Source organism: Melospiza melodia, chromosome 30, assembly GCF_035770615.1.
Source record: "Melospiza melodia melodia isolate bMelMel2 chromosome 30, bMelMel2.pri, whole genome shotgun sequence".
Classification (NCBI taxonomy): Eukaryota; Metazoa; Chordata; class Aves; order Passeriformes; family Passerellidae; genus Melospiza; species Melospiza melodia.
Window position 1 is genome coordinate 158,408 of NC_086223.1, and position 20,190 is coordinate 178,597.

At 62.1% G+C, this 20,190-nt stretch overlaps 2 protein-coding genes across 10 annotated transcripts in view; one reads left to right on the top strand and one right to left on the bottom strand.

The window, feature by feature from the left end:
- The window catches only part of SRCIN1 (SRC kinase signaling inhibitor 1), a 57,308-nt gene extending 44,848 nt beyond the window's left edge, over positions 1 to 12,460 (top strand). For 5 of the 9 annotated variants that reach the window (XM_063178794.1, XM_063178795.1, XM_063178792.1 and 2 more), the window contains 11 exons: positions 433 to 611; positions 1,172 to 1,347; positions 1,681 to 1,811; positions 2,248 to 2,395; positions 3,320 to 3,614; positions 4,239 to 4,488; positions 4,611 to 4,765; positions 4,918 to 5,070; positions 5,785 to 5,904; positions 9,405 to 9,542; positions 12,125 to 12,460. In XM_063178794.1, coding sequence (XP_063034864.1) covers positions 433 to 611; positions 1,172 to 1,347; positions 1,681 to 1,811; positions 2,248 to 2,395; positions 3,320 to 3,614; positions 4,239 to 4,488; positions 4,611 to 4,765; positions 4,918 to 5,070; positions 5,785 to 5,904; positions 9,405 to 9,542; positions 12,125 to 12,460 — 2,081 coding nt within the window. Of the gene's footprint in view, positions 1 to 432; positions 612 to 1,171; positions 1,348 to 1,680; positions 1,812 to 2,247; positions 2,396 to 3,319; positions 3,615 to 4,238; positions 4,489 to 4,610; positions 4,766 to 4,917; positions 5,071 to 5,784; positions 5,905 to 9,404; positions 9,543 to 11,291 lie in introns of all 9 variants that reach the window. The other 4 variants (XM_063178796.1, XM_063178799.1, XM_063178793.1 and 1 more) reach the window with 4 other exon arrangements.
- Positions 12,461 to 15,815: 3,355 nt separating this feature from the next.
- Positions 15,816 to 20,190, bottom strand: part of ARHGAP23 (Rho GTPase activating protein 23) — a 33,614-nt gene continuing 29,239 nt past the window's right edge. The window contains exons 19-24 of the mRNA XM_063178790.1: positions 20,003 to 20,092; positions 19,786 to 19,911; positions 19,654 to 19,695; positions 19,450 to 19,543; positions 18,155 to 18,186; positions 15,816 to 18,038 (exon numbers count right to left, since the gene is read on the bottom strand). Of these exons, the coding sequence (XP_063034860.1) occupies positions 17,052 to 18,038; positions 18,155 to 18,186; positions 19,450 to 19,543; positions 19,654 to 19,695; positions 19,786 to 19,911; positions 20,003 to 20,092 (1,371 nt within the window). The 3' untranslated portion in view covers positions 15,816 to 17,051. The remainder of the gene's footprint in view (positions 18,039 to 18,154; positions 18,187 to 19,449; positions 19,544 to 19,653; positions 19,696 to 19,785; positions 19,912 to 20,002; positions 20,093 to 20,190) is intronic.

The window sequence follows — 20,190 nt, forward strand, 5'->3', positions numbered from 1 at the left end:
TTAATTGATATTAATTGATGTAATTTGGGTTAATCCTCCAATTACAGATTCAGGTAATGAAGCAATTTACTCCCAGTTTGGTTCCCCCCTGCAATTCACTTTTTAAATATTTTTTGGGGGCTGAGGTAGTGAGGTGTCCTTGAGTTACAGGCCTGGAGAGGAATTGTTTTGTCTGAATAAAACAGGAGAGCAGCAGCTGACTGGAATTTCAGAATTATTCCCTAAAGCAGTACGGGATTTGAAAAATATAAAAGCTAAAATCCTATGGAATCACTGGCAACCAGTGGGTCCCCCCATTCTGCTCTGGGGTGGCCTCAGGGTGGGCTTAGCATGGATGGGGAAATTATGGAGACCACCAGAGATGAAGGATTGGGTGGGGAAAGAGAAGAACTGGGCACCAAAACCCCTCAGCAGCCTCTGCTTTCCCCCCAGCCACCAGCCGCAGTGGCATGGGCACCCCGGTGCCCGCGCCGCCGCCGCCCTCGGCCACCAGCACCCCGGCGGGGCAGCCCACGGCCATCACCCGCCTGCACATGCAGCTGCACCTGCACGACCTGCAGCAGAACGCCAGCGACCTCCGCAACCAGCTGCAGCAGCTCAAGAAGCTGCAGGTGGGCACCTGGGGAGGCGGGACCCCGGATCTGAGCCAGCTCTTACTGGGTTGGGACGGGAAAATCGCCTTTGTGCGCTGGGGTTGGTGGGGGGGAGCTCGGGGATCTGTCCTGGAGATGAGCTCGGGGAACCTCCCCAAAGCCAAGCTCAGGGATCCCTTCCAAATCTGAGCTCAAGAATCCCCTCATATTCCAACCCTAGGGATCCTTCCTGAATCCAAGCCCAGGGATCCTTCCCAAACCCAAGCTCAGGGATTCCTCTCCACTCCAACCTCAGGGATCCTTCCTGCATCCAGCTCCAGGGATCTTTTCCAAATTCAACCCCAGAGATCTTTTCCAAATTCAGCCCCAGAGATCTTTTCCAAATCCAGTCCCAGGGATCCTTCCCCACTCCAACCCCAGGGATCCCTCCCCATGCCCAGCTCAGGGATCTTTCCCAATTTCAGGCTCAGGGATCCCTCTCCTCGCCCATCTCAGGGCTGCTCCCTCATCAGGACCTGTTTCCCCCCCTGAGGGGTCTCTCTCAGCCTGACCCCTCCTCCTCCTGCTCCTCCCCGCAGCTGCAGAACCAGGAGACGGTGAAGTCGCTGCTGCGGCGGACGGAGACGGAGCTGAGCGTGCGGGTGACGGACACGATGCGCAAGCACGAGGACCCTCTGCAGCGCCAGCGCAGCTTGGTGGAGGAGGAGCGGCTGCGCTACCTCAACGAGGAGGAGCTCATCACCCAGCAGCTCAAGTGAGCCCGCATGGGAGAGACAGACAGGGGGCACAGAGCAGCTCTGCACTGCCCGGGGTCCCTATGCAACGACCGTGTCCCCAGATCAGGGGGTCCCCATGCAGTGACCATGTCCCTGAGTGAGGAGGGGTCCCCAGGCAGTGACCATGTCCCCAGATGAGGGGGTCCCTATGCAGTAACCATGTCCCTACATGAGGATGGGTCCCCAGCCCAGCCTGAGGAGGGGTCCCCATCCCAGGGTTCCCCTCTCCCGCTGCCACCCTCGGGGCTCTCCACCCTCCTGACCCAGCAGTGACCCCCCCAGTGACCCCCTGCCCTCCCCTGTCCTCCCAGTGACCTGGAGAAGTCCGTGGAGAAGATCCAGAAGGATCTGGCGCACAACCACCGGCTGATCCCGGCGCAGGAGCTGGAGGAGAAGGCCGTGGTGCTCAAGCAGCTGGGGGAGACCCTGACGGACCTGAAGGGTGAGGAGGGGCTGGGGAGCAAACAGAACCTTCCGGAGTTTCCCTGTTCCATCCCTGGATTGGTGTTTGCACCTGGGATATTCCAGATTTTCCTTGGCTCGGAATTTGGGTGTTTGCGCCTGAGATTCTCCGGGATTTCCCAGATTTGTGTTTTCTCTTGGGATTCTCCAGGTTCTCCCTGCCCTGGATCTAGGGGTTTGTCCCTGCCAGGGTGGTCCCCTGCCCTCCCAGGTGCCCATCACTGCCACACCCTGTGCCACAGCTGCAGAGGGGACACCTCCACCCTAAAATCGGGCTGGACCCATCAATCCAGACTTTCCCTGGATCCATCCCGCCCCACCTGGCAGGACACCCATGGCATGGGGTCCTGGCGGCCCTGGCAGTGCCAGCTGGGCAGTAGGAGGGTCACAGGGGTGACAGCGGTGTCCCCTGGCAGCCCAGTTCCCCAGCCTGCAGAGCAAGATGCGGGTGGTGCTGCGGGTGGAGGTGGAGGCCGTCAAGTTCCTCAAGGAGGAGCCCAACCGCCTGGACGGGCTCCTCAAGCGCTGCAAGACCATCACCGACACGCTGGCGCAGATCCGCAGGTGAGCCCCGAGGGCACAGCCACGCCCTCGGTGTCCCTTTGTCCCCACTGTGCCGCCTCTGTCCCCTTTGTGCCACCTCTGTCCCCACTGTGCCGCCTCCTCTCTGTGCATCCCAAACTCTCAGGGCGGGAGGGCATCCAAGGGGTGTGCACAAAATGATCACTTTTCTGCTGAAGGACCCCAAAAAGAGGGCCCCAAAAATACCCTCAGTCCTTTCCAGGCCCCCCCTCTTTCCGTAAAAGCCTCCTTTTTCTGCTAAGGCACCCCAAAAATACCCTCATGGTCCTCTCCAGGAGTGGATGGGAACCCTTTTTGGTAAAAGCCTCCTTTTTCTGCTAAAGCACCCCAAAAATACCCTCAGCCCTTTCCAGGTGTGTGTGGGACCCCCTCTTTTGATACAAACCTCATTTTTCCTTGGGAATAAAGCAGGATTTTACATCAGGACAGACACACAGCCCTTGGCATGAGCAGAAGCCTCTTTCCCGAGGAGCAGGGAGCTGTTCTGTGGTGGAAAAATCCTCAGCCAGAGAAAAATCCTCTCCCGGAGCCGCTGCGGGGTGGATTTCACCTGCCTGATCCCATTAGGATCCCATTAGGATCCCATTAAGATCCCATTAGGATCCCATTAGGGACGGCTCTCTGCCCAGCGCCCTCTGGGATGGCCCCGGGCTCTGCTCTAGCCCTGTTTCCCAGGGAAACGAGCCTGTAGGAACCCGCAGCGCCCTCATCCCGAATAAATCCTCGATCCCAAGGGCAGCTCCAGCCGGGTCTGGAGCAGGGGAAGCGTTTGGAGGGATCCCCATTCCGGACAGGCCCCCCCGAACCAGCACCGAGCCCAGCCCAGAGCACGTCAGCCTTGAGGAAATGAGGATTTTGTGCCCTCCCCGTGCCCCCCGGCCCCTCAGTGCCTCCGCTCTGCCCTAGACAAGTGGAGGAGGGTGTGTGGAGCTCGCCCAGCAGCCTGAGCCAGTCGCCCAAGAAGGTGGCCCCAGAGACGGATTTCAGCAAAGGGCTGGAGCTGGAGATGCCCACCAGCCCTCCCGTGAGCCTGCACCACCTGACGGGCACCCCCGAGCCCCTGGGCTTCACCCCACAGCCCCAGAGCCACCCCGGCAAGAGCAATAACCCCTCACGGGCCCCGGAGATGGTGCCCGCCAAGACGCAGACAGGGCCCGAGACCCCCAGCAAGAAGAGCGCGGACAAAGCCGTGTCTGTGGAGGTGAGAGCCTGATCTGGGGGGCTCAGCTCGGGGGGGCTCCTCAGGAGGGTCTGGGAAGGTGAAAATGGGAGTGGGAGCAGTGCCCACCCTGCTGCTCCTTGACGGAGGAGCGCTGGCAGCGCCTTTGCTGCAGAGGGGTTGGATGAGAGCTGGGGGTGCTCACCCGGAGAAAAGGAGACTCAGGGCTGCCCTCATCACCCTGCACAGCTCCTGAAAGGTGCCTGTGCTCAGGTGAGGCTGGGCTCTTTCTCCAGGAACTGACAGAACCAGAGGACATAGGTGCACCGAGGGAAATTTGGGTTGAATATTGGGAAAATGTTTTTTACAGAAAGGTGATAAAGTTCTGGAATGTTCTGCCCAGGGTGGTGGTGGAGTCACCATCACTGGGTGTGCTTAACAAAGCCTGGATGTAGCACTGGGTGCCAGGGTTGAGTTGAGGTGCTGGGGCTGGATGGGACTCGATAATCTTGGAGGTCTCTTCCAAACCGGTGATTCTGTGAAATTTGAGGACAGGGGTAAAAATCCGCCCCCCAGCTCCTCGCAGCAGGTCTGGGGGAGTCACGGGGCTCTGGGGTCACGTCGTTCCCGCCAGGGACGGGGCTGGAGCAGGCTCTGTGTCCGCAGGCGGCCGAGCGGGACTGGGAGGAGAAGCGGGCGGCGCTCACCCAGTACAGCGCCAAGGACATCAACCGGCTCCTGGAGGAGACGCAGGCCGAGCTCATGAAGGCCATCCCCGACCTGGAATTCGCAGCCAAGCACAAACAAACCCCGGGCAGCGGCAGCGCCGCCTCCACGCCCGAGCACAAACCCTCCAAGCCACAGCACACCCCCAAATCGGGGGGCAAAGGGGACCCCAACGGCCGCCGGGGCTCAGGTACGGGGTGGGGAGGGATGGGGTCGCCTCCAGAGGTGAGGCTGGAGGTGCGCGGTGCTGTCCCCGAGGTGCGGGGGTTGGATGAGAGGGGCAGGGTCCCTCAGAGCCCCCTTTGTGCCCAGACGAGCTGACGGTGCCGCGGTACCGCACCGAGAAACCCTCCAAGTCGCCGCCGCCTCCCCCGCCCCGCCGGAGCTTCCCCTCGTCGCACGGGCTGACCACGACCCGCAGCGGAGAGGTCATCGTCACCAGCAAGAAGGAGCCCGGCTTTATGAAGGTGAGGGTGGTGGCTGGGCTGGGATGGGCAGCGCGGGTGTCCCCCGGTGTCCCTCCGTGTCCCCCGGTGTCCCTCCGTGTCCCCCGGTGCCTCTCGGTGCCCCCCGGTGCCCCCCGGTGCCCCCGGCCCTCACGGCGTGCTCCCCCCGGCAGAAGGCAGAGTCGGAGGAGCTGGAGACGCCGAAGCCGCAGGTGAAGCTGAGGCGGGCGGTGTCCGAGGTGGTCCGGCCCGCATCCACCCCGCCCATCATCGCCTCGGCCGTCAAGGACGACGACGACGAGGACCGGATCATCGCCGAGCTGGAGGTGAGCGCGGGAGGGGGGCGGGACCCCGGGACCCCACCCGCAGGTGACACCGCCCCGCAGGTGACACCGCCCCGCCCTTCTGCTCGGGGGACAGCTCGGGGGGGTGGTTCGGGGTGACATCCCCGGCACCGGAACCGCACCGGGGTCCCTGCTCTGCCCAGGGCCGCGAGGACAGAGCAGTGGCACTGCTGGGGACAGGTGTGTCACACCTGGCTGCTGCACAGCTGGGTGCTGCACAGCTGGATGCTCCTTCTGCACTTCCCTCCCACCCTGAGATTTAAGCCAGACTCGCCTGGGTTTGAGCACGGCACAGGTGCCACAGTGGGGAGGGGGTGGTATTTTCTTGGATGGTTTTTCCTTGGATGGTTTTCCTCCAGGAGGGAGGAGAACTGGGCATGGTGCAGGTGTGGGACAGGTGATGATGCTGCAGGGAGGGGAACCAGGGATGCTGCCAGACTGGACCAGTGACCCTCCTGGCCAGAGGACCAGTGACACTGCTGGCCAGGGCTCTGATGGCACAGCTGGCCAGGTGACAGGTGGCCCTGCCAGCAGCACAGGGGACAGGTGGCCCTGCCAGCAGCACAGGGGACAATGCTGCCTCTGTCCCTGCCAGCCGCCACCACCCCTCCTGCTGCGAGCCCTGCCCGGGCCGTGACCCCGCTGCAGACCCAGGTCGCCCCTCCCTCGCTCCAACGGCCGTGTTTGACTCCCCAGGTGTTTCAGCGGAGCTCAGCCTCCCCTTTCCTCCCCGTGCCCCGCTGTGAGCCCCTCGAGGCCGTGTCCCCGGGCCACTCCGAGCCGTGGGGAGCCGCGGCGGCAGCAGAAGGATGGAAGGTAACGGCTCCACGGGCTGCGCTCTCACCTTCCTCCTCTGCCTCCTCTCAGCTCACTTCTGCTGCTTTTCTCTGATTTAACCGACTAATCACCACCTTCTGTCCTCACCGCCTCGCTCCCGGCACTCACACGGCACCGGAGCCAGCACTAACCCACGGCCGCGGCTCGGGGAGCCTCCCGGGCCGCCCCGCACGGCACCGGGCACGGCACCGGGCACGGCACCGGGCACGGCACGGGCACCGCCCGCCGCTCTCACGGCACCGGGGGCGGACGGTGCAGGGGAGACCCCGCCCCGAGCGCACGGAAAGGGAAGGGTTGGAGCAGAGCCCGGTGTTCGGGTTTTGGTTTGAAGCTTTTTGCTCCAATGGGATGTCAGGGTTGGACAGGAGGGAACTGAGCTTCCCCTCCATTCCCTGTCTGTGCTCTGGGTGCTGGTGGATGTGTGGGAATTGTAAATCCTTTTCCAGCTTGTGCCCATGCTGTGGGTCCCACTGGGACATCAGGGCTAGAGAAGGGAGCCAAACATCCCCTTCCATTCCCTGTCCATGCTCTGGGTCCCTGTGGGGTGTCAGGGCTGGGCAGGAGGGAACTGAACATCCCTTTCCAGCCCCTGTCCATGCTGTGGATCCCTGTGGGATGTCAGGGCTGGAGGAGGGAGCTGAGCAATCCCCTCCAGCCCCTGACCATGCCGTGAATCCCGCTGGGATATATGGGACGGGCCGGAGGGAGCTGAGCCTCCCTTCCTTCACAAACTCCCACCTGGAGCTCTGCTATGCCCAGAGGTGCCAGCGTGGGGGCACCCCAATAATTTGTGGCGCCCCGTGGTGCCTCCCCAGGCAAACCCCGCTGCCTCCTGGCCCCTAACCTGTCTGAATTCTCTACCTAGGAGCCGCTGGCGCCGGCAGCCCCGGCCAGCCGGGCGTTCTCCCTGCCCCAGATCGTGCTCACCGAGTGGGTGTCGGAGCCGCCGAGCCCCGAAGCCGAGCCGGAGCTGTGGGTGGCACCGGGCAGCGCAGCACCGGCAGGGCAGCTGCCACCCGAGGGGACCAGGAGAGGCCGTGTGGCGGCTCCTGGCAGCCCCCCAAAGTCCCCGCTGGCACAGGAGCCCCCTCCAGCCCCGCAGCCCCCCGGCAGCGCATCCCGGGCGTTTGCCTTGGCAGCCCCGCCTTTCCCGAGGGATAAAATGGGGGAACAAAGAGGGGACGCGGCTCTGGACGCTGCCGGCAGGCCAGGAGGCGGTGACAAGGCTTGTCCCCAAAATCCCGAGGCCGTGCAGCCTCCTCGGAGCCGTGGGGAAGGTTCTGGAGCTGCGGAGGCCGCACTCCCCTCCGTGGGTGCCGGGATCATTCCCCAAATTCCTGCTGGCCATGGGGACTCCCAAAGAGGAGCCAGGCTCGCTCCTGGACACTCACCTGGGGCGCCCAAAGCCGCATGGAGGGAGCAGAGCCCTCCGGCCCATCCAGGGGCACATCCCGGGGTGCCCGCGGGCAGGGACCCCGCCCCGAGGGCAGCGGGACCTTCCCGGGTGGAGCAGCCGCCCCCGGAGCGGAGCCCAGCCCGGTGCAGCCCCGCCACGGCAACGCCGGGATGGGACGGAGGGGCTGCGGCCCCCTGGGGCGGCCCTGGAGCAGCGGGGAAAGCGTCAGAGGGGCTCTGCAGAGGCCACCTGAACCCCGCGGGCCCGGGCAAAAAGGAGATTTACGAGGACACCTACCAGAGACTGGACAGCCTGGAGGAAACCATCCGCGAGCTGGAGATGACCATCAGCGAGATCAGCAGCCACCCCGCCGTGGAATTCGCGTTCCCCAGGGACGCGCCGGGACCTGAGGAGGCCGGGAAGAGCCTGGGGGACCTCAGGCACGGAGGCTGCGACGGTGACACCGCGCTGGACCTCAGCCAGGCCAAGGACGGCGCTGCCGAGAGTCCCTTTGCGGGCAGGACCAAGCCAGCGCTGCTCCCCAAGCCGCAGCTGCCCCCCAGCACGCCCCAGGTTCATTTTCTCTTCTCCCCCGTGCCCTGCTCTGCCCTGGATTCACTCTGATGTCTCTTCCTCTGCCTGCTCCCTCTCTGTGACTCCACCTCCAGGCAGAGCCGAGCTGGAGAACGAATCTTCCTCTTCTCCCTGACTCTTGGAGGGGTTTGGGAAGGGCAGGAGTGAGCCAGGCAGGAGCTGGAAGGGACACAGTGCCGGGTGGTGCTGGCTGATCCCGTACTGGAATTAGACCCTGGATGAGGGGGATTCTTCTGCCCTGGCAGGATTTTGGATCACCAGGTCCAGGATGGGCATCCCACGGGATCCATGAGAATCCCACGGGGTCCAAGAGCATCCCACGGGGTCCAAGAGCATCCCACAGGGTCGGCCAGGGCTGGTGCCGAAGCACCGCTCTCAGTTTCACCATTTTCCATAAAATCCCTCTCCTAACGAGCGGCAGCCGGAGCCTGGCAGATGTTTCTCCTAATTAAAGCACAGCACGAGCTCCCTGAAGCCATCCCAAATTGCTTTCTGCTGGAATCCAGCTGAATATCTGAGAAAAACAGGGAGGGGAAAAATGCCCTGAGCTCTGCTGCGACGACAACCTGCTCCTTTATTAACAGCCAGTGCTGGGGAATAAATCTCCTTTTCCATTTGGAGCCGTTCGCTCCCTCCTCGGGGGCTCTCGCTGGGTGAACGGGGCTGTAGCTGCAACTTTTCCCAGTTTTTTTTTCCCGGGAAACAGGAAGCGGAGCTGCGGGATGGATTTACTGCTGGGGCTGGGGCAAAGCCAGGCTCAGGGTTAGGCTGAGATGGGAGAGGCTGTGATGGGTCATTCCTAAAGCAGGGCAGGGCAGGGCGGGGCTGGTGTCACATTCAGGGAAGATTCCCAGCGCTGGAATGCCGGGGGTGGTGTGGCACAGGCGCTTGTGGGGCTCTCCAGGGCTGGCATTTGGACTCTGGTCCTCGAGGGTCCCTTCCAGCTGGGGATATTCCGTCCTTTGGTGATATCCTCGTGCTGGGGCTGCGAGAATCCCCCGTGTCTCCCCCGGGAGGATCCCAGGGCTTCACCTGAGCCAGGGATTCCCCAGCCTGGGCTGGAGCAGGACAGGCAGGAGGGGACCTTGGCGCGGGAGGGGACACGGGGTGTGTGTGGCACTGCCGCCTGTGTATCCTCACCTGTGCACAGCGAATAAACTCCTCTGTACTCCCACTGCCGCCGTTCCCACCTGGAATCTGCTTCTGCCTGCCGCCGCCTCTTTCCCTCTCTCTCGGCCCCGCGGGCTGTCCCGTCCCGCCCTCGGTGTCCCGGTGTTTGCCGTGTGTCCCTAAACTCCCTCTCGGGTGCCTCCCGGTAAGTCCCGGCGGGGTTCGGAGCTCGGGGCGAGCCGGTGACCCGGTCCCGGCCCGGCCTTGTCCCCTCGGGCAGCGCTGGCAGGGGTGGCGCAGCTCCGGGCACCCAGCGGTGCCGGCCAGGGCTCCACCGGCCCATTTTAACCCTTTCCCCCCGGATTTTGTGTCCCGGCAGAGCGGCGGCGTCTCCATCCCGGCCATGAAGGTGGTGAATCCGGCGTCGCGGCTGAAGCAGGGCCAGCAGGGCAGCCCCGACAAGGGCAAGCACATCAAGCAGCGCATGGAGTACATGCGGATCCAGGGCCAGCAGCAGGTACTCCACCCTTAGAGCCGCCTCGGGGCTGCCCGCAGCCCTGGCACCACCCAGGGCACGGCCCGAGCCGGGCACACCCGAGCCGGGCACACCCGAGCCGGGCACACCCGAGCCGGGGATGAGTTCTGGGACTGCGTCCTCCCTTCCTTGGTGCCTTCTTGGCTTCGGCTGAGCCCGGCGGGGTTGGGGACAGAGGGACACGGGGGTGGCGGTGCAGGAGGGGCTCTTGTCACACTCTGTGCCCGCCCTGGGGCTGGGGACAGGGACACGAGAGAGTCACAAACTCATCCTTGCTGTGGGATGAGGCTGAAGGGTTTGTCCCCAGTGCTGGGTGTCACCCTGAGGGGGTGGCTGAGCCCTGGCGTTGTCCCCTCACCCCGGGGGACAGTGCCACCTCCTTGACGAGCATGGCAGAGCCACGTGGGGATGGGGATTCCCTGCCTGGGGAGGTTTTGGGGAGCCGGGACCCCCCCGTGCCCCCACAGAAGCAGCTTGGGGTGTCCCAGGTGGGGTGGTGGCACTGTGGGGACAGGGCAAGTGGGCCACAGCAGCTGGAAGAGAAGCGTTTTGGGGTGCCATGGAGCATCCCCAGCAGCCAGCACTGACCTCTCCCCACCCACCCGGGGGCAGCTCCGGGGCTCCCCCCTCTGTCCCTGCTGTCACCCCAGTGCTGGCCGTGCATTCCCAGCTGGCCCGGGGATCACGGCCCCTTGGGTGGCATCCTCTGTCCCTCCCTGCTGGCCTGTCCCCCCTCCCAGCGCCCCTTCACCCCTGCCGGGCAGCAGCACCCGGGCAGGCTCACCCGGAGCCCAGCTCTGCCCCTGCTCTGTGTCTTGGCCCCTTTTCCACCCCCAAACCGTGCAATAAACCCAATTCTGCTCATCCTCGTGCATCCGTCAGCCCCGCCGGACAATCCACAGGATTTCCCAGCTCCTCGCATCAGGGTTTGGGGGGAAAAATGTGGAATGAGCAAAACGGGCACCTGTTGGCAAACAGGGTGAAACCTCCCTCGGCTGCTCCATTCCCAGTAGAAAAACCTCCCCATGGAGGTTTTTGGAGGGTTTTTGGGGTCTTTTTGAGGTCCTCAAGCTCGGGGTGTCCCTGAGTGTCCCCTCTGGCGTGTGGGGTTGTCCCACCCCATGGAATCAGGGAGGGGCAGGGATTCCCTCTGGATTCCCCCTGCACTGGACACCGGACAAACCCGAGGGGCCGGGGAGCATCTCCCCACCCCATGAGGCCACCAGGTCCCCTCCCCTGGAGGCCACCCAGCAGCACAGCCCCGCCCGTTCGGTGTCACCACCTTGGTGACGCCTCTGTCCCACGTGGCCCTCGCTGGGGTGGCCTCAACAGGACTTTCTGTGTCACTTCTGTCCCCGCGCGGGATTTGGGGGTGTCCCCCCGCATCCCAGCCCCTCACTGGGGGCGAGGTGGGGCTGGAGGACCCCAAATCCCTCTCCCCATCCCTGGGGGTTCTCGGTGTCACTCCCGAGCCGGGTCGGGCCGTGCCCGTGCCCCCCTGGCACGGCGGGGACAGGGACAGGGACAGGGGCAGGGACAGGGACAGGGTGGGCACGGCCGCCCTCGGGCGCTGCCCCGGGGGCTGTGCCCGCTCTAACGCTGCCCTTCTTGTCCCCCCTGTGCCTCCTCCGTGTCCCCTGTGCCCCCCCGGCTGTGTGTGCCTGTGTGTCCACGTGCCCGTCTGTCCGTCCGTCCGTCCTTTCCCCTCGGGGCCGTCCCCTGCCCGTGCAGTGACACGTGGGACCCGCTCTTGTCGCGCTCTTTGTGGTGGCCCTTTTCCAGCTGCTTGACCTCAGGCCTGACTCAGTGCTGCTTCTGAACCAACTCCCTTCGCTTCTCGGTTGTTTTTGGGCTTTTCCTGTCTTTGTTTTTGTTGGTTTTTTCCCTCTTTTTTATTCCTTTCTTTTGTCTTCTTTTTTTTTTTAAAGCTTTTTCTTTATTTTTCTTCGAACTTTCCACGCCTTTCTCCTCGTCCTCGTCCTCCTTGAATCTTGCTTTTCTTTCCAGGCCACTAGACCATCTAAAGAGGCCAGTGAGACCTCCCCCACGGTCTCAGAAAAACCCGCAGCTGGCAGAACATCCATCCCCGTATTGACTTCCTTTGGGGCCAGGAACTCCTCCATCTCATTCTGAGCGCCCCTGCCAGCTCCGCCCGGCCGCTCTCCTGCTCCGGGGGGCTCCTCCTCTCTTCCTCGGGCTCCTCTTCCTCCCTGGGACTTGGCTTCTCCCTGAGGCGCTCTGGAGGGAATCCGCCACCTGTGTCCCCTCCTCTTTCTGTTTGATCCATGTTCTTGTCGCCTCCGCTCCGCCAAACGAACTTTTGTTGTCTCGCCTGTGCCGCGCCTCGGCCCGACCTCTGTGTCCCCTCCCGCTCCGCCATGGCCAACCAGCCACTTTCTGTTTCTCTCTCTCTCTTTTTTTGGTTTTTCCTCCTTTTCTCCTTTTTTCCTCTCCCCTTTGGATCGCTGTTGGTTTGGTCCCCCCCTCTCTTTTCCCCCCTTTCCCGTCCCCTCCTTTTTTGGTTTTTTTTTTTTTTTTTTGGTTTTTTTTTCTGTTTATTTAAGAGCTCTCAGAGCTTCCCCCCACCAGCGTCCAGCCAGGAGCAGCTTCCAGCTCCCACCGGGCGGAAAACCGGGAAGCAGCGGCGGCCGAGGACGCCCCCGGAGCGAGCCCCGGAGCGGCCCCCGAGCGCGCCGGGAGCGGCGGCCGTGTCCCCGCAGGAGGAGAGCGCAGCTCCGGCCAGGGCTCGCCGGTGGGTGCCCGGCGGGGCCGAGGGCTCGGGGACACCGCGGGGCTCGGGGACATCGCGCGCCGCTGTCACCGCCGCCGCCGCCGCGTCCCCTCGAGGGGGGCCGGGGGGTCCCCGGGAGTGCCGGAGGGGCCGCAGGGCGCGGGTGTGAACTGGGGAGGGGTCCGGGATCCAGCGGGGCGCGGTGATGCCGGGGTGGGGGGCACCCGGCCGCGGCTCCGTCCCCTCCCGGTGGGGACGGGCGGGCGGGACGGGGGCCCGGAGCCCCGGGGGAGCAGCCCCGGCCCGGCCCGGCCTGGGGGGGAGCGGGCGGGGGGCCTGTGGGCACCTCCCTGCAGCGGGGCTGGGCCAGGTGTGCCCAGGTGGGCCTCAGGTGTGCCCAGGTGGGCCCAGGTAGGCCCCAGGTACACCCCAGGTGTGCCCAGGTAGGCTCCAGGTGTGCCGAGGTACACCCCAGGTGTGCTCAGGTACACTCCAGGTATGCCCCAGGTGCGCCCTAGCTGTACCCACCTGTGCCCAGGTGGGCTCCAGGTGCAGCCAGCTGTGGCCAGATGTGCTCCAGGTGGGCCCATGTGGGTCCAGGTGTACTCCAGGTGGGCCCAGGTGCTCCACAGGTTGTGCCAGGTGCACTGGGTGGTGCCGAGGTACTCCCAGGTGCTCCCAGGTGTGCCCCAGGTGCACCCAGGTGTGCCCAGGTGTGTGTGTGCGTGTGCTCTGTGTGTGCAGCACAAGATCCAATCACTCCTTCCGTTCTCTGTTTCGTCCTTGGGTTGATTATTTTTGGGTTTTTTTAAATTTCAATTCCTTTTTTCTTCCTTTTCCCCCTCCTCTGGTTTTTTGTTTTGTTTTGTTTTTTTAATTTTTTTTTTGTATCTCGATCATTTTTGTACAGAAGAAATGAGAGCCTTTTTTTGAATAACAAAGAGAAAACACACACAAAAAAGAACAAAAAACCAAAAAAAAAAAAAGACCAAAAAAAGAAAGGAAAAAAAATGAAAAAAAAAAATCATGATGCAATTTCTTTGGATTGCAAAAAAAGCAACTCTTTACATTTAAGTGAAGTGTCTTAACATTTTATATTGTTTTAAAAAATATATTTACATATTATATATATATAATATACGTAATATAAATCTATATATAAATATTTAAAGAGGGGAAAAAAACCTAAAAAAAAAAAAAACTTAAAAAAAAAAAGGAAAAAGAAGAGAAATAAATAAATCACGTCCGGTATTATTTAGGGGGTGGATTTAAAATCCCTGCTTAGGTTTAGAGCTCCTCGTGGTTCCCAGAGCGGCTTCATCGCCCTCGCGCTGAGTCCCCACCCTCTCTCCTTGTCCCCTGGTGTCCCCAGGTGTCCCCTGGTGGCCCTGGGGACCCCCGCCCACCCCCAGTGCCAGCAGCAATAGCAGTCACTGACGCGTTTGGAATTAATTTTGTTTTTAATTAATTTCTGTTCTCGGTACCAAAGTGAATTCTCTGTAGCAAAGCCGCAGCTCCCGGGGCCGGGCAGGTGGTGGCACCTGGCGCTGTCCCCTCCCCTGCCCTGCGGTGTCACCTTCCGTCACCTTGTGTCACCCCAGGGAGGGTGCGGTGACAGATCCCGAGCTCTGCTGGCTGGAGGTGACAATGCCATCCCCTTGGGGACACCAAAATGGGGGGGGGAGTGACAATGCCACCCCTGTGGGGACACCCAGATGGAGGTGACAATGCCATCCCCCATGGGTGACAATGCCACTCCCTTGGGGACACCAAAATGGAGAGGTGGCAGTGCCATCCCCTTGGGGACGCCCAGATGGGAGGTGACAATGCCATCCTCTATGGGTGACAATGCCACCCCTGTGGGAACACTAAAATGGAGGGCTGACAATGACTCACATATGGAGAGGTGGCAGTGCCATCCCCTTGGGGGGACACCCAGATGGCAGGTGACAATGCCATCCTCCTTTATGACACCCTCAAAAATGTCATGGGGGTGACAATTGCCACCCTTGTGGTGACAGGCGCAGAAATGACATGAGGCGGTGACAAGTGTCGCCCCCTTGTGGACACTCTCAAAAATGTCTTGGGAGGGTGACAAGTGCCACCTCCATTGGGACACAGACATGAGGAGGTGACAATTGCCACCCTCCATGGGCACACCCCCAAAAACGACACTGGAGGGGGCTGTCCTCAGTGTCCCCACCTTGGTGTCCCCACCTTGGTGTCCCCAAGCTATCACCGATTTTGGGGAGCGTTGTCCCTTTTCCCACCCGCACTTTGTCCCCAAGCCATGCCTCCCAGCTCGGTGTCACTGGCTCAGAGCAGGGAGGTGACAGTGACAAAGCAAGGGGTGACAGCGCCAGGTGAGGGGGTGGCAGGTCCCAAGCTGTCCCCAAACCCCCCCCAGTGTCCCCTTTTCCCGGCTGGTGTCCCCGTGAGCGTGATGTCCCCGCGTGCGTGTGCGTCCGTCCCCTTCATGGCATCGTGCAAATCCCTCGCTGAAGCAAGAAGACAACAATAACAAAAAAAAATCAAAATTAACAACAAAACAACTCAATTCTGGTTCAGACCAGGAAAAGCGTATTTTAAAAATTATTTAAAAAAAGAGGAAAATGTGTAAAAATGACAAAAAAAGCCCAAACCCAAGCGCTGCCTGCATCGTGCATGTGTCGGAGGCGCCCGCTGCATGCGCTCCCCGCTTTACTCGTCTGGATGTTGTTTCAAAACAAACAAAAAAAAAAGGCTACGACTCTGAAAAGGACAAAAAAAAAAAAAAAGGACAAACTGAGAAGAAAAAGTAAAAAAACGCCAAAAAAAAAAAAAAAAGGAAAAACAAGGAATTTCTGGTTCTCCTTAGAGGCTGTTTTGGGGTTTCTACGCCGTCGTGTGTCTCTCTTTCTCTCTCTCTCTCTTCCGCATGAATTTTCTCGTGAACTGTTTTAAAAAGGAAATAAAAGGAACAAAAAGTACAAAAAATAGTAGAAAATGGAGGAAAAAAAAAAGGAAAAAACCGAAGAAAAATGTAAAAAAAAAAAAGCCTCGCACAGGGGAAAAGCAGGGGAGGGGAGGGAGGGGACCCCCCCAGCCTGTGCCACCCCCCCGCTGTGTCCCCCGTGTCACCGTGGATGCCATGGGTAGTTGTGTGTGACCGTTGTAATTCCCGTGACAAAAGGGTTGCTTTTTATTATTTTCCTTTTTCCCTTTATAATTTTTCTTTTCTATCAGAGTGTCTGGCTTTAATAAAATTACCTTTTTTTTTTTTTTTGCCTCTTTCTGTCTTTTTCTGGCGATTGTCCCCCTCATTTTTACCCCCTCTCCCCAAATTTTGAGACATTGAGAAGTTTGATAAATTGAAAACTGAGAATTTTGATGGGGATGGGGCATCCCCAATTCTGTTATTTTCTTCCCACAGGCTCAGAGGTAAATGAGATTTATCCTCTCATGGATAAACTCCGGAATAAAAATTCCCAGCACCCGGAATTTGAGGTCCCTGCCCACCAAAAAAATGGGAATTACCACCAACAAAACCTTGAATAACCAGTTTATTTCAAATATATAGACTGGAGGTGGAGGGGCCAAAGCAGGGGGGATTTTTTTGGGTTGGTTTGGGGTTTTTTTGCAGTTTTGCAGATCCTGACGGGGCCGGGAACGGGGGTGGGAAGGGGTTTGGGTGGGACATGCAGGAGGGTTTTAAAAAGTCACCACTGGTCCAGCACGTCCCCTGCCTGGGGCTGGCCTTTCCGCTGAGCAAAACTTCTTAAAAAATCCTTATAAATCCTTTGGGATATGTTACACGGGCAGGGCCGGTATTTACAGGGGGAAATGAACAACAAAACCCCAAAAAAATCAAAAAGAAAAGAAAAACCAACGACTTTACAGCAAATATTTGCATAACATACGAGAACGACACGGAGAGACGGTGACAGGGTGTGACACCAGGCCGCCGAGGTGGTGGCACTTGTGTCCCCGCGTGGCCAGGCCGGGGGTCCCCAAACTCCCTTCCTAAAGTGCTTCTGGCCTGGGGGGCAGGAAGGGGACAGCGATGGGAGGGGACAGGGACAGGGACATCCCAGGACATGGGGGTAAAGGGTGTAAGTGTCCCCCCTGCTGCCTGGTGTCCCCCTCAGTGCCACCCCCTCCCCGGCTCTCCCCACTCAGCAGAGCCCCCCAGGTGAGGGTGACAGCGCTGAAGTCCCCAAGGGACCCCAGCACACGGGGGGGTCTCTGGGATGGGACCCCCAAGGTCCTCAGGGCATGGAGAGTCCCCAGGGTCCCCAGAGCAGGGGTCTCTGACCCTGATGTCCCCAAGGACCCCCAGAGCAAGGGTCTGTGACATCGAGATCCCCAGGGTCCCCAGCAGGTTTCTGACAAGGTTCCCAGGTCCCTCAACACAGGAGTCTATGACACTGAGGTCTCCAGTGTCCCCAGTGTCCCCAGTGTCCCCATCCCAGGCAGGTCCCGGCCGGAGCAGCCGCAGCAGCGCCCAGGGAAGTGCCCGCACTTCGCTCTGCCACAGCTGGGGACAGCAGTGCCACCTCTGGGGACAGTCCCCGTGAGCCCCACGCCCCTCCTGGCACTGCCTGGGGGCTGGGGCACCGAGCGGTGGCACCGCTGCCGGTCCCCAAAACAGGGGGATGAGGTGGCTTTGTCCCCCCCGGCGCGGGGCCACCGGGACCTGTTAAATAACACCAACGGCTCGTCCGGAGCACAATTAAATACGGGGACAAGGGACAGTCCTTAAATTAAACACTCCTGGGGGGTCACAGACACTGCGGGAAGCGCAGGGGCGCCAGGGGGCCGGGGCTGCCCGGGGGGCTCCTGGTGGCCGTGCCCGGGCCAGCAGTGCCAGGCGGGGCCGGGGCCGGAGCCGCGGGCCGGGCTTTGGTGGACTCCAGGCTGCTGAGGCCCGAGTCCTTGTCGCGACAGGGTCCCGGCGTCCCCTCGAGTCCCCGCGGCTCCTTCCACTCGTTGAAGCTGAGGTCCTTGAGGCCACCGGGCACCACCACCGTGTGCCGGCGCCAGCTGCTCTTCTTGCGGCGGGTCTCGGGGGAGTGCGCCCGGCGCAGCCGCACACCCATGTCATCGGCCGAGCCCCGCAGGTGCTGCCGGAGCTGCGACGCCCGCCCGGGGGCCGCCCAGCCCTGCTCGTCACCGCCGGCCGCCACCGCGTCCCGCGACCTGCCCAGCCTCCTGCGGGCCAGTGTGTCGCACTGGATCAGGCGGTGCGAGTTGAAGGACGGGCGGCCCGGGGGCGACTTGTCCTCGTCGCCCGTCCCCAGCCCGGCCTGGCCCGGCCGCGGCCGCGCTCCCTCGCGGCTCTCCGTGTCCGTCTCCATGTGGCTGAGCTCGCTGCGCTCGTCATCCGCCTCCTCCCCGCGGCTGCCGGCCACCGAGTGCACCTCGGAGCACAGGCTGCGGTCCATGGTGGACAGCGTGGAGTAGCCGGACACGATGGAGCGGGCGTCCGGGGCGGGCTCGGAGCCGCTGCCCGCGGGCTCGGCGGAGCATTCCCGCTCGGCCCCGGCCGGCTCGGTGCTGGTGCCACGGGGCGCTTTGCCCGGTGTCACCGCGGGGCCTTCCTGCTCCTGCTGCCGGCCCGGGCTGTCCCTGCGCTCCACGTCGTCGTCGGTGCTGCTCCCAACGCCTTCGGCCTCTCTCCTCTTCTTCCTCTTGCGGGCGGCGGCCGAGACGAAGGGGATGGCGAGGAGCTCCCGGTGCGGCGGCGCTTTGCGCGACGGCCACGTGCCCTGGGAGTGTGGGGACAGCGGGGTCAGGGGTGATGTCAGGACACAGACAGGGACGGGCTCAGTGTCCCCCTCCCCGCGTGCCCACCCTGCCAGCCCCAGCCCAGGATCCCGCTCACCTTTGGTTTGGCGGAGCCGCTGCGGGTGGAGCCTGGAAAGCAGAGGGGAGAGGGGGGTTAGAGGGGTCCCGGCGGGGGGAATGTGCTGGGGAGGGGTCTGGGGTCTCTTTGGGGACGCTGCTCCATGCCCTCAAACCAGGACAGGGACATGCTGGGGCTGTCACACCAGCTGGACACGCCACGAGGGGCTCCGGTGGTCACGGGGGGTCCCTGGCATTACTCACCTCACCCAGGGTGAGGAGTGGGGACAAGGGGGACACACGCAGGCACACACAGCCAGGACCCCCATAGTGGGACCCCAACCCTCCCACGGCCATGGGGCACAGAGGGGACGGGGACAGGGTGCTGCCACTGCCGCGTCACCGCAACAAAGGGCAGGGAGGTGGCTCCGTGCCACAGCCAGCCTCAGAGAGGGGCTGGCACCGGCCCGGGGGGTTATGGGGTAAGGAGGGGACACAGAGGGAACACAGAGGGGACACAAAGAGGACGGGCAGCCCTGGCCCTGCTGCCGCCGTGTGAAGGACAAGGACAGGACACAGACCCCTCTCCCGCCCCGCATGCCCGGGACGGGGTTAGCAGTGCTGACAACGAGAGAGGGGGAGGCAGAAAGGGGGTGTTGACCCTCCCCGGGCTTTGGGACCCCCACACCCCACAATCTGAGGGCTCTGGGACACCCCACACCCATCCCTGCAGCGGGTGCCACCACAGGCACTGGCCAGGGAGAAGCAGAGTGAGAAGGATTTGGGGCTCCCCTGCCCGTGTTGGGGACCCTAGGGACAGTGCCAGGCAGGACAGCATCCCCTCCCCTCCCAGTGTCCCCCTGCTCCCCCTCTCTCGTGTCCCCCCAAGGGTTAGTGCGTGAGCAATGCACCCGGGATCAGACTGTACCCGCTCTAGCTCTCGAGGAGATCCGCTGGAGGAGGAAGAGGAGGAGGAGGAGGAAGAGGACAGCACAGAGAAGTTCAAGGAAAGAACGTAAGAAATCAGTCCAACGTCAAAGGCTCCCATCTCCAGGTGTGGCAGCGCGGGCAGGGGCGGGGGTCCCGCGGGGTGGGCGCTGCCCTGAGGGACAAGGAGTGGCCACCGGAGAGAAGGGGGGAGGGACAGGGCGGGCAGGGGGCTCCTCGGGCATCCCAGGGCTGTTCCCAATTTTGGAGAGGAGAGAGATGGGACGTCCCATCCAGCACACACAGATTGGCCATGGCCGCACCCACAGATGTGGGCACAGAGAGTCGGGAGGGGCACTCTGGGGTGCCAGGAGTGCGGGGGACAATGTCACAGGTGCCACCCCTCACCTGCGGCATCGCCGGGCGCCGCTGTCCTGCCGATGTTGGGCAGCAGGTACTCGATGTTGGGCACAGACTGAGCCTCCTTCTCATCCACGGGGGTCTGCAAGGGCAAAACAGGGATCAGGGCACTGCCAAGAGCCCCCCAGCTTCCACCTGGGGGTCTGCAGCCCCTGAGCCACCTGAGACCCCCCGAGCGGGGACAGGACTCACCTTCTCACCCTTGTCCTCCTTGTCACTGAAGAACCAGTCTGACTGTGGGGAGACAGGGGAGGGGTCAGGAGCTCTGTCCCCATTTTCGGGGTGCAGATCCCGCCCCCCTGCCCAGCCAGGGGTGCCACTCACGTGCTGGATGAGGGTCTCCACGATCTTGTAGCGGTCGGGCATGTGTGTCACCATGTCGGTCATGTTGTCCTCGGACGTTCTCACCAGCGTGGGGCCGAATACCAGCGCCAGGTTCCGGGGCTCCATCTGTGCCCAGAGCCAGCTCAGAGCTGCAGCCCAGCCCGGGCCGGGGGGCTCCAGGTGGGGCAGGAGATTCCCGGGGAGGGGGGGTCCGTACCTTGTTCTTCTCCGAGTGGTCAGCGATGGTCTTCAGGTGACCCACCAGGAATTTGAGGGTCTCGTAGTAGTGGCCCGGCAGGTCCCGGATCTGTGGGGACACATTGGGTCACCCCTCTGCCCGCTGTCCCCACCCAAGGAGGGCTCCAGGGCAGTGTCCCCACCCCAGCCCCTGTGCCATGTCCCTAC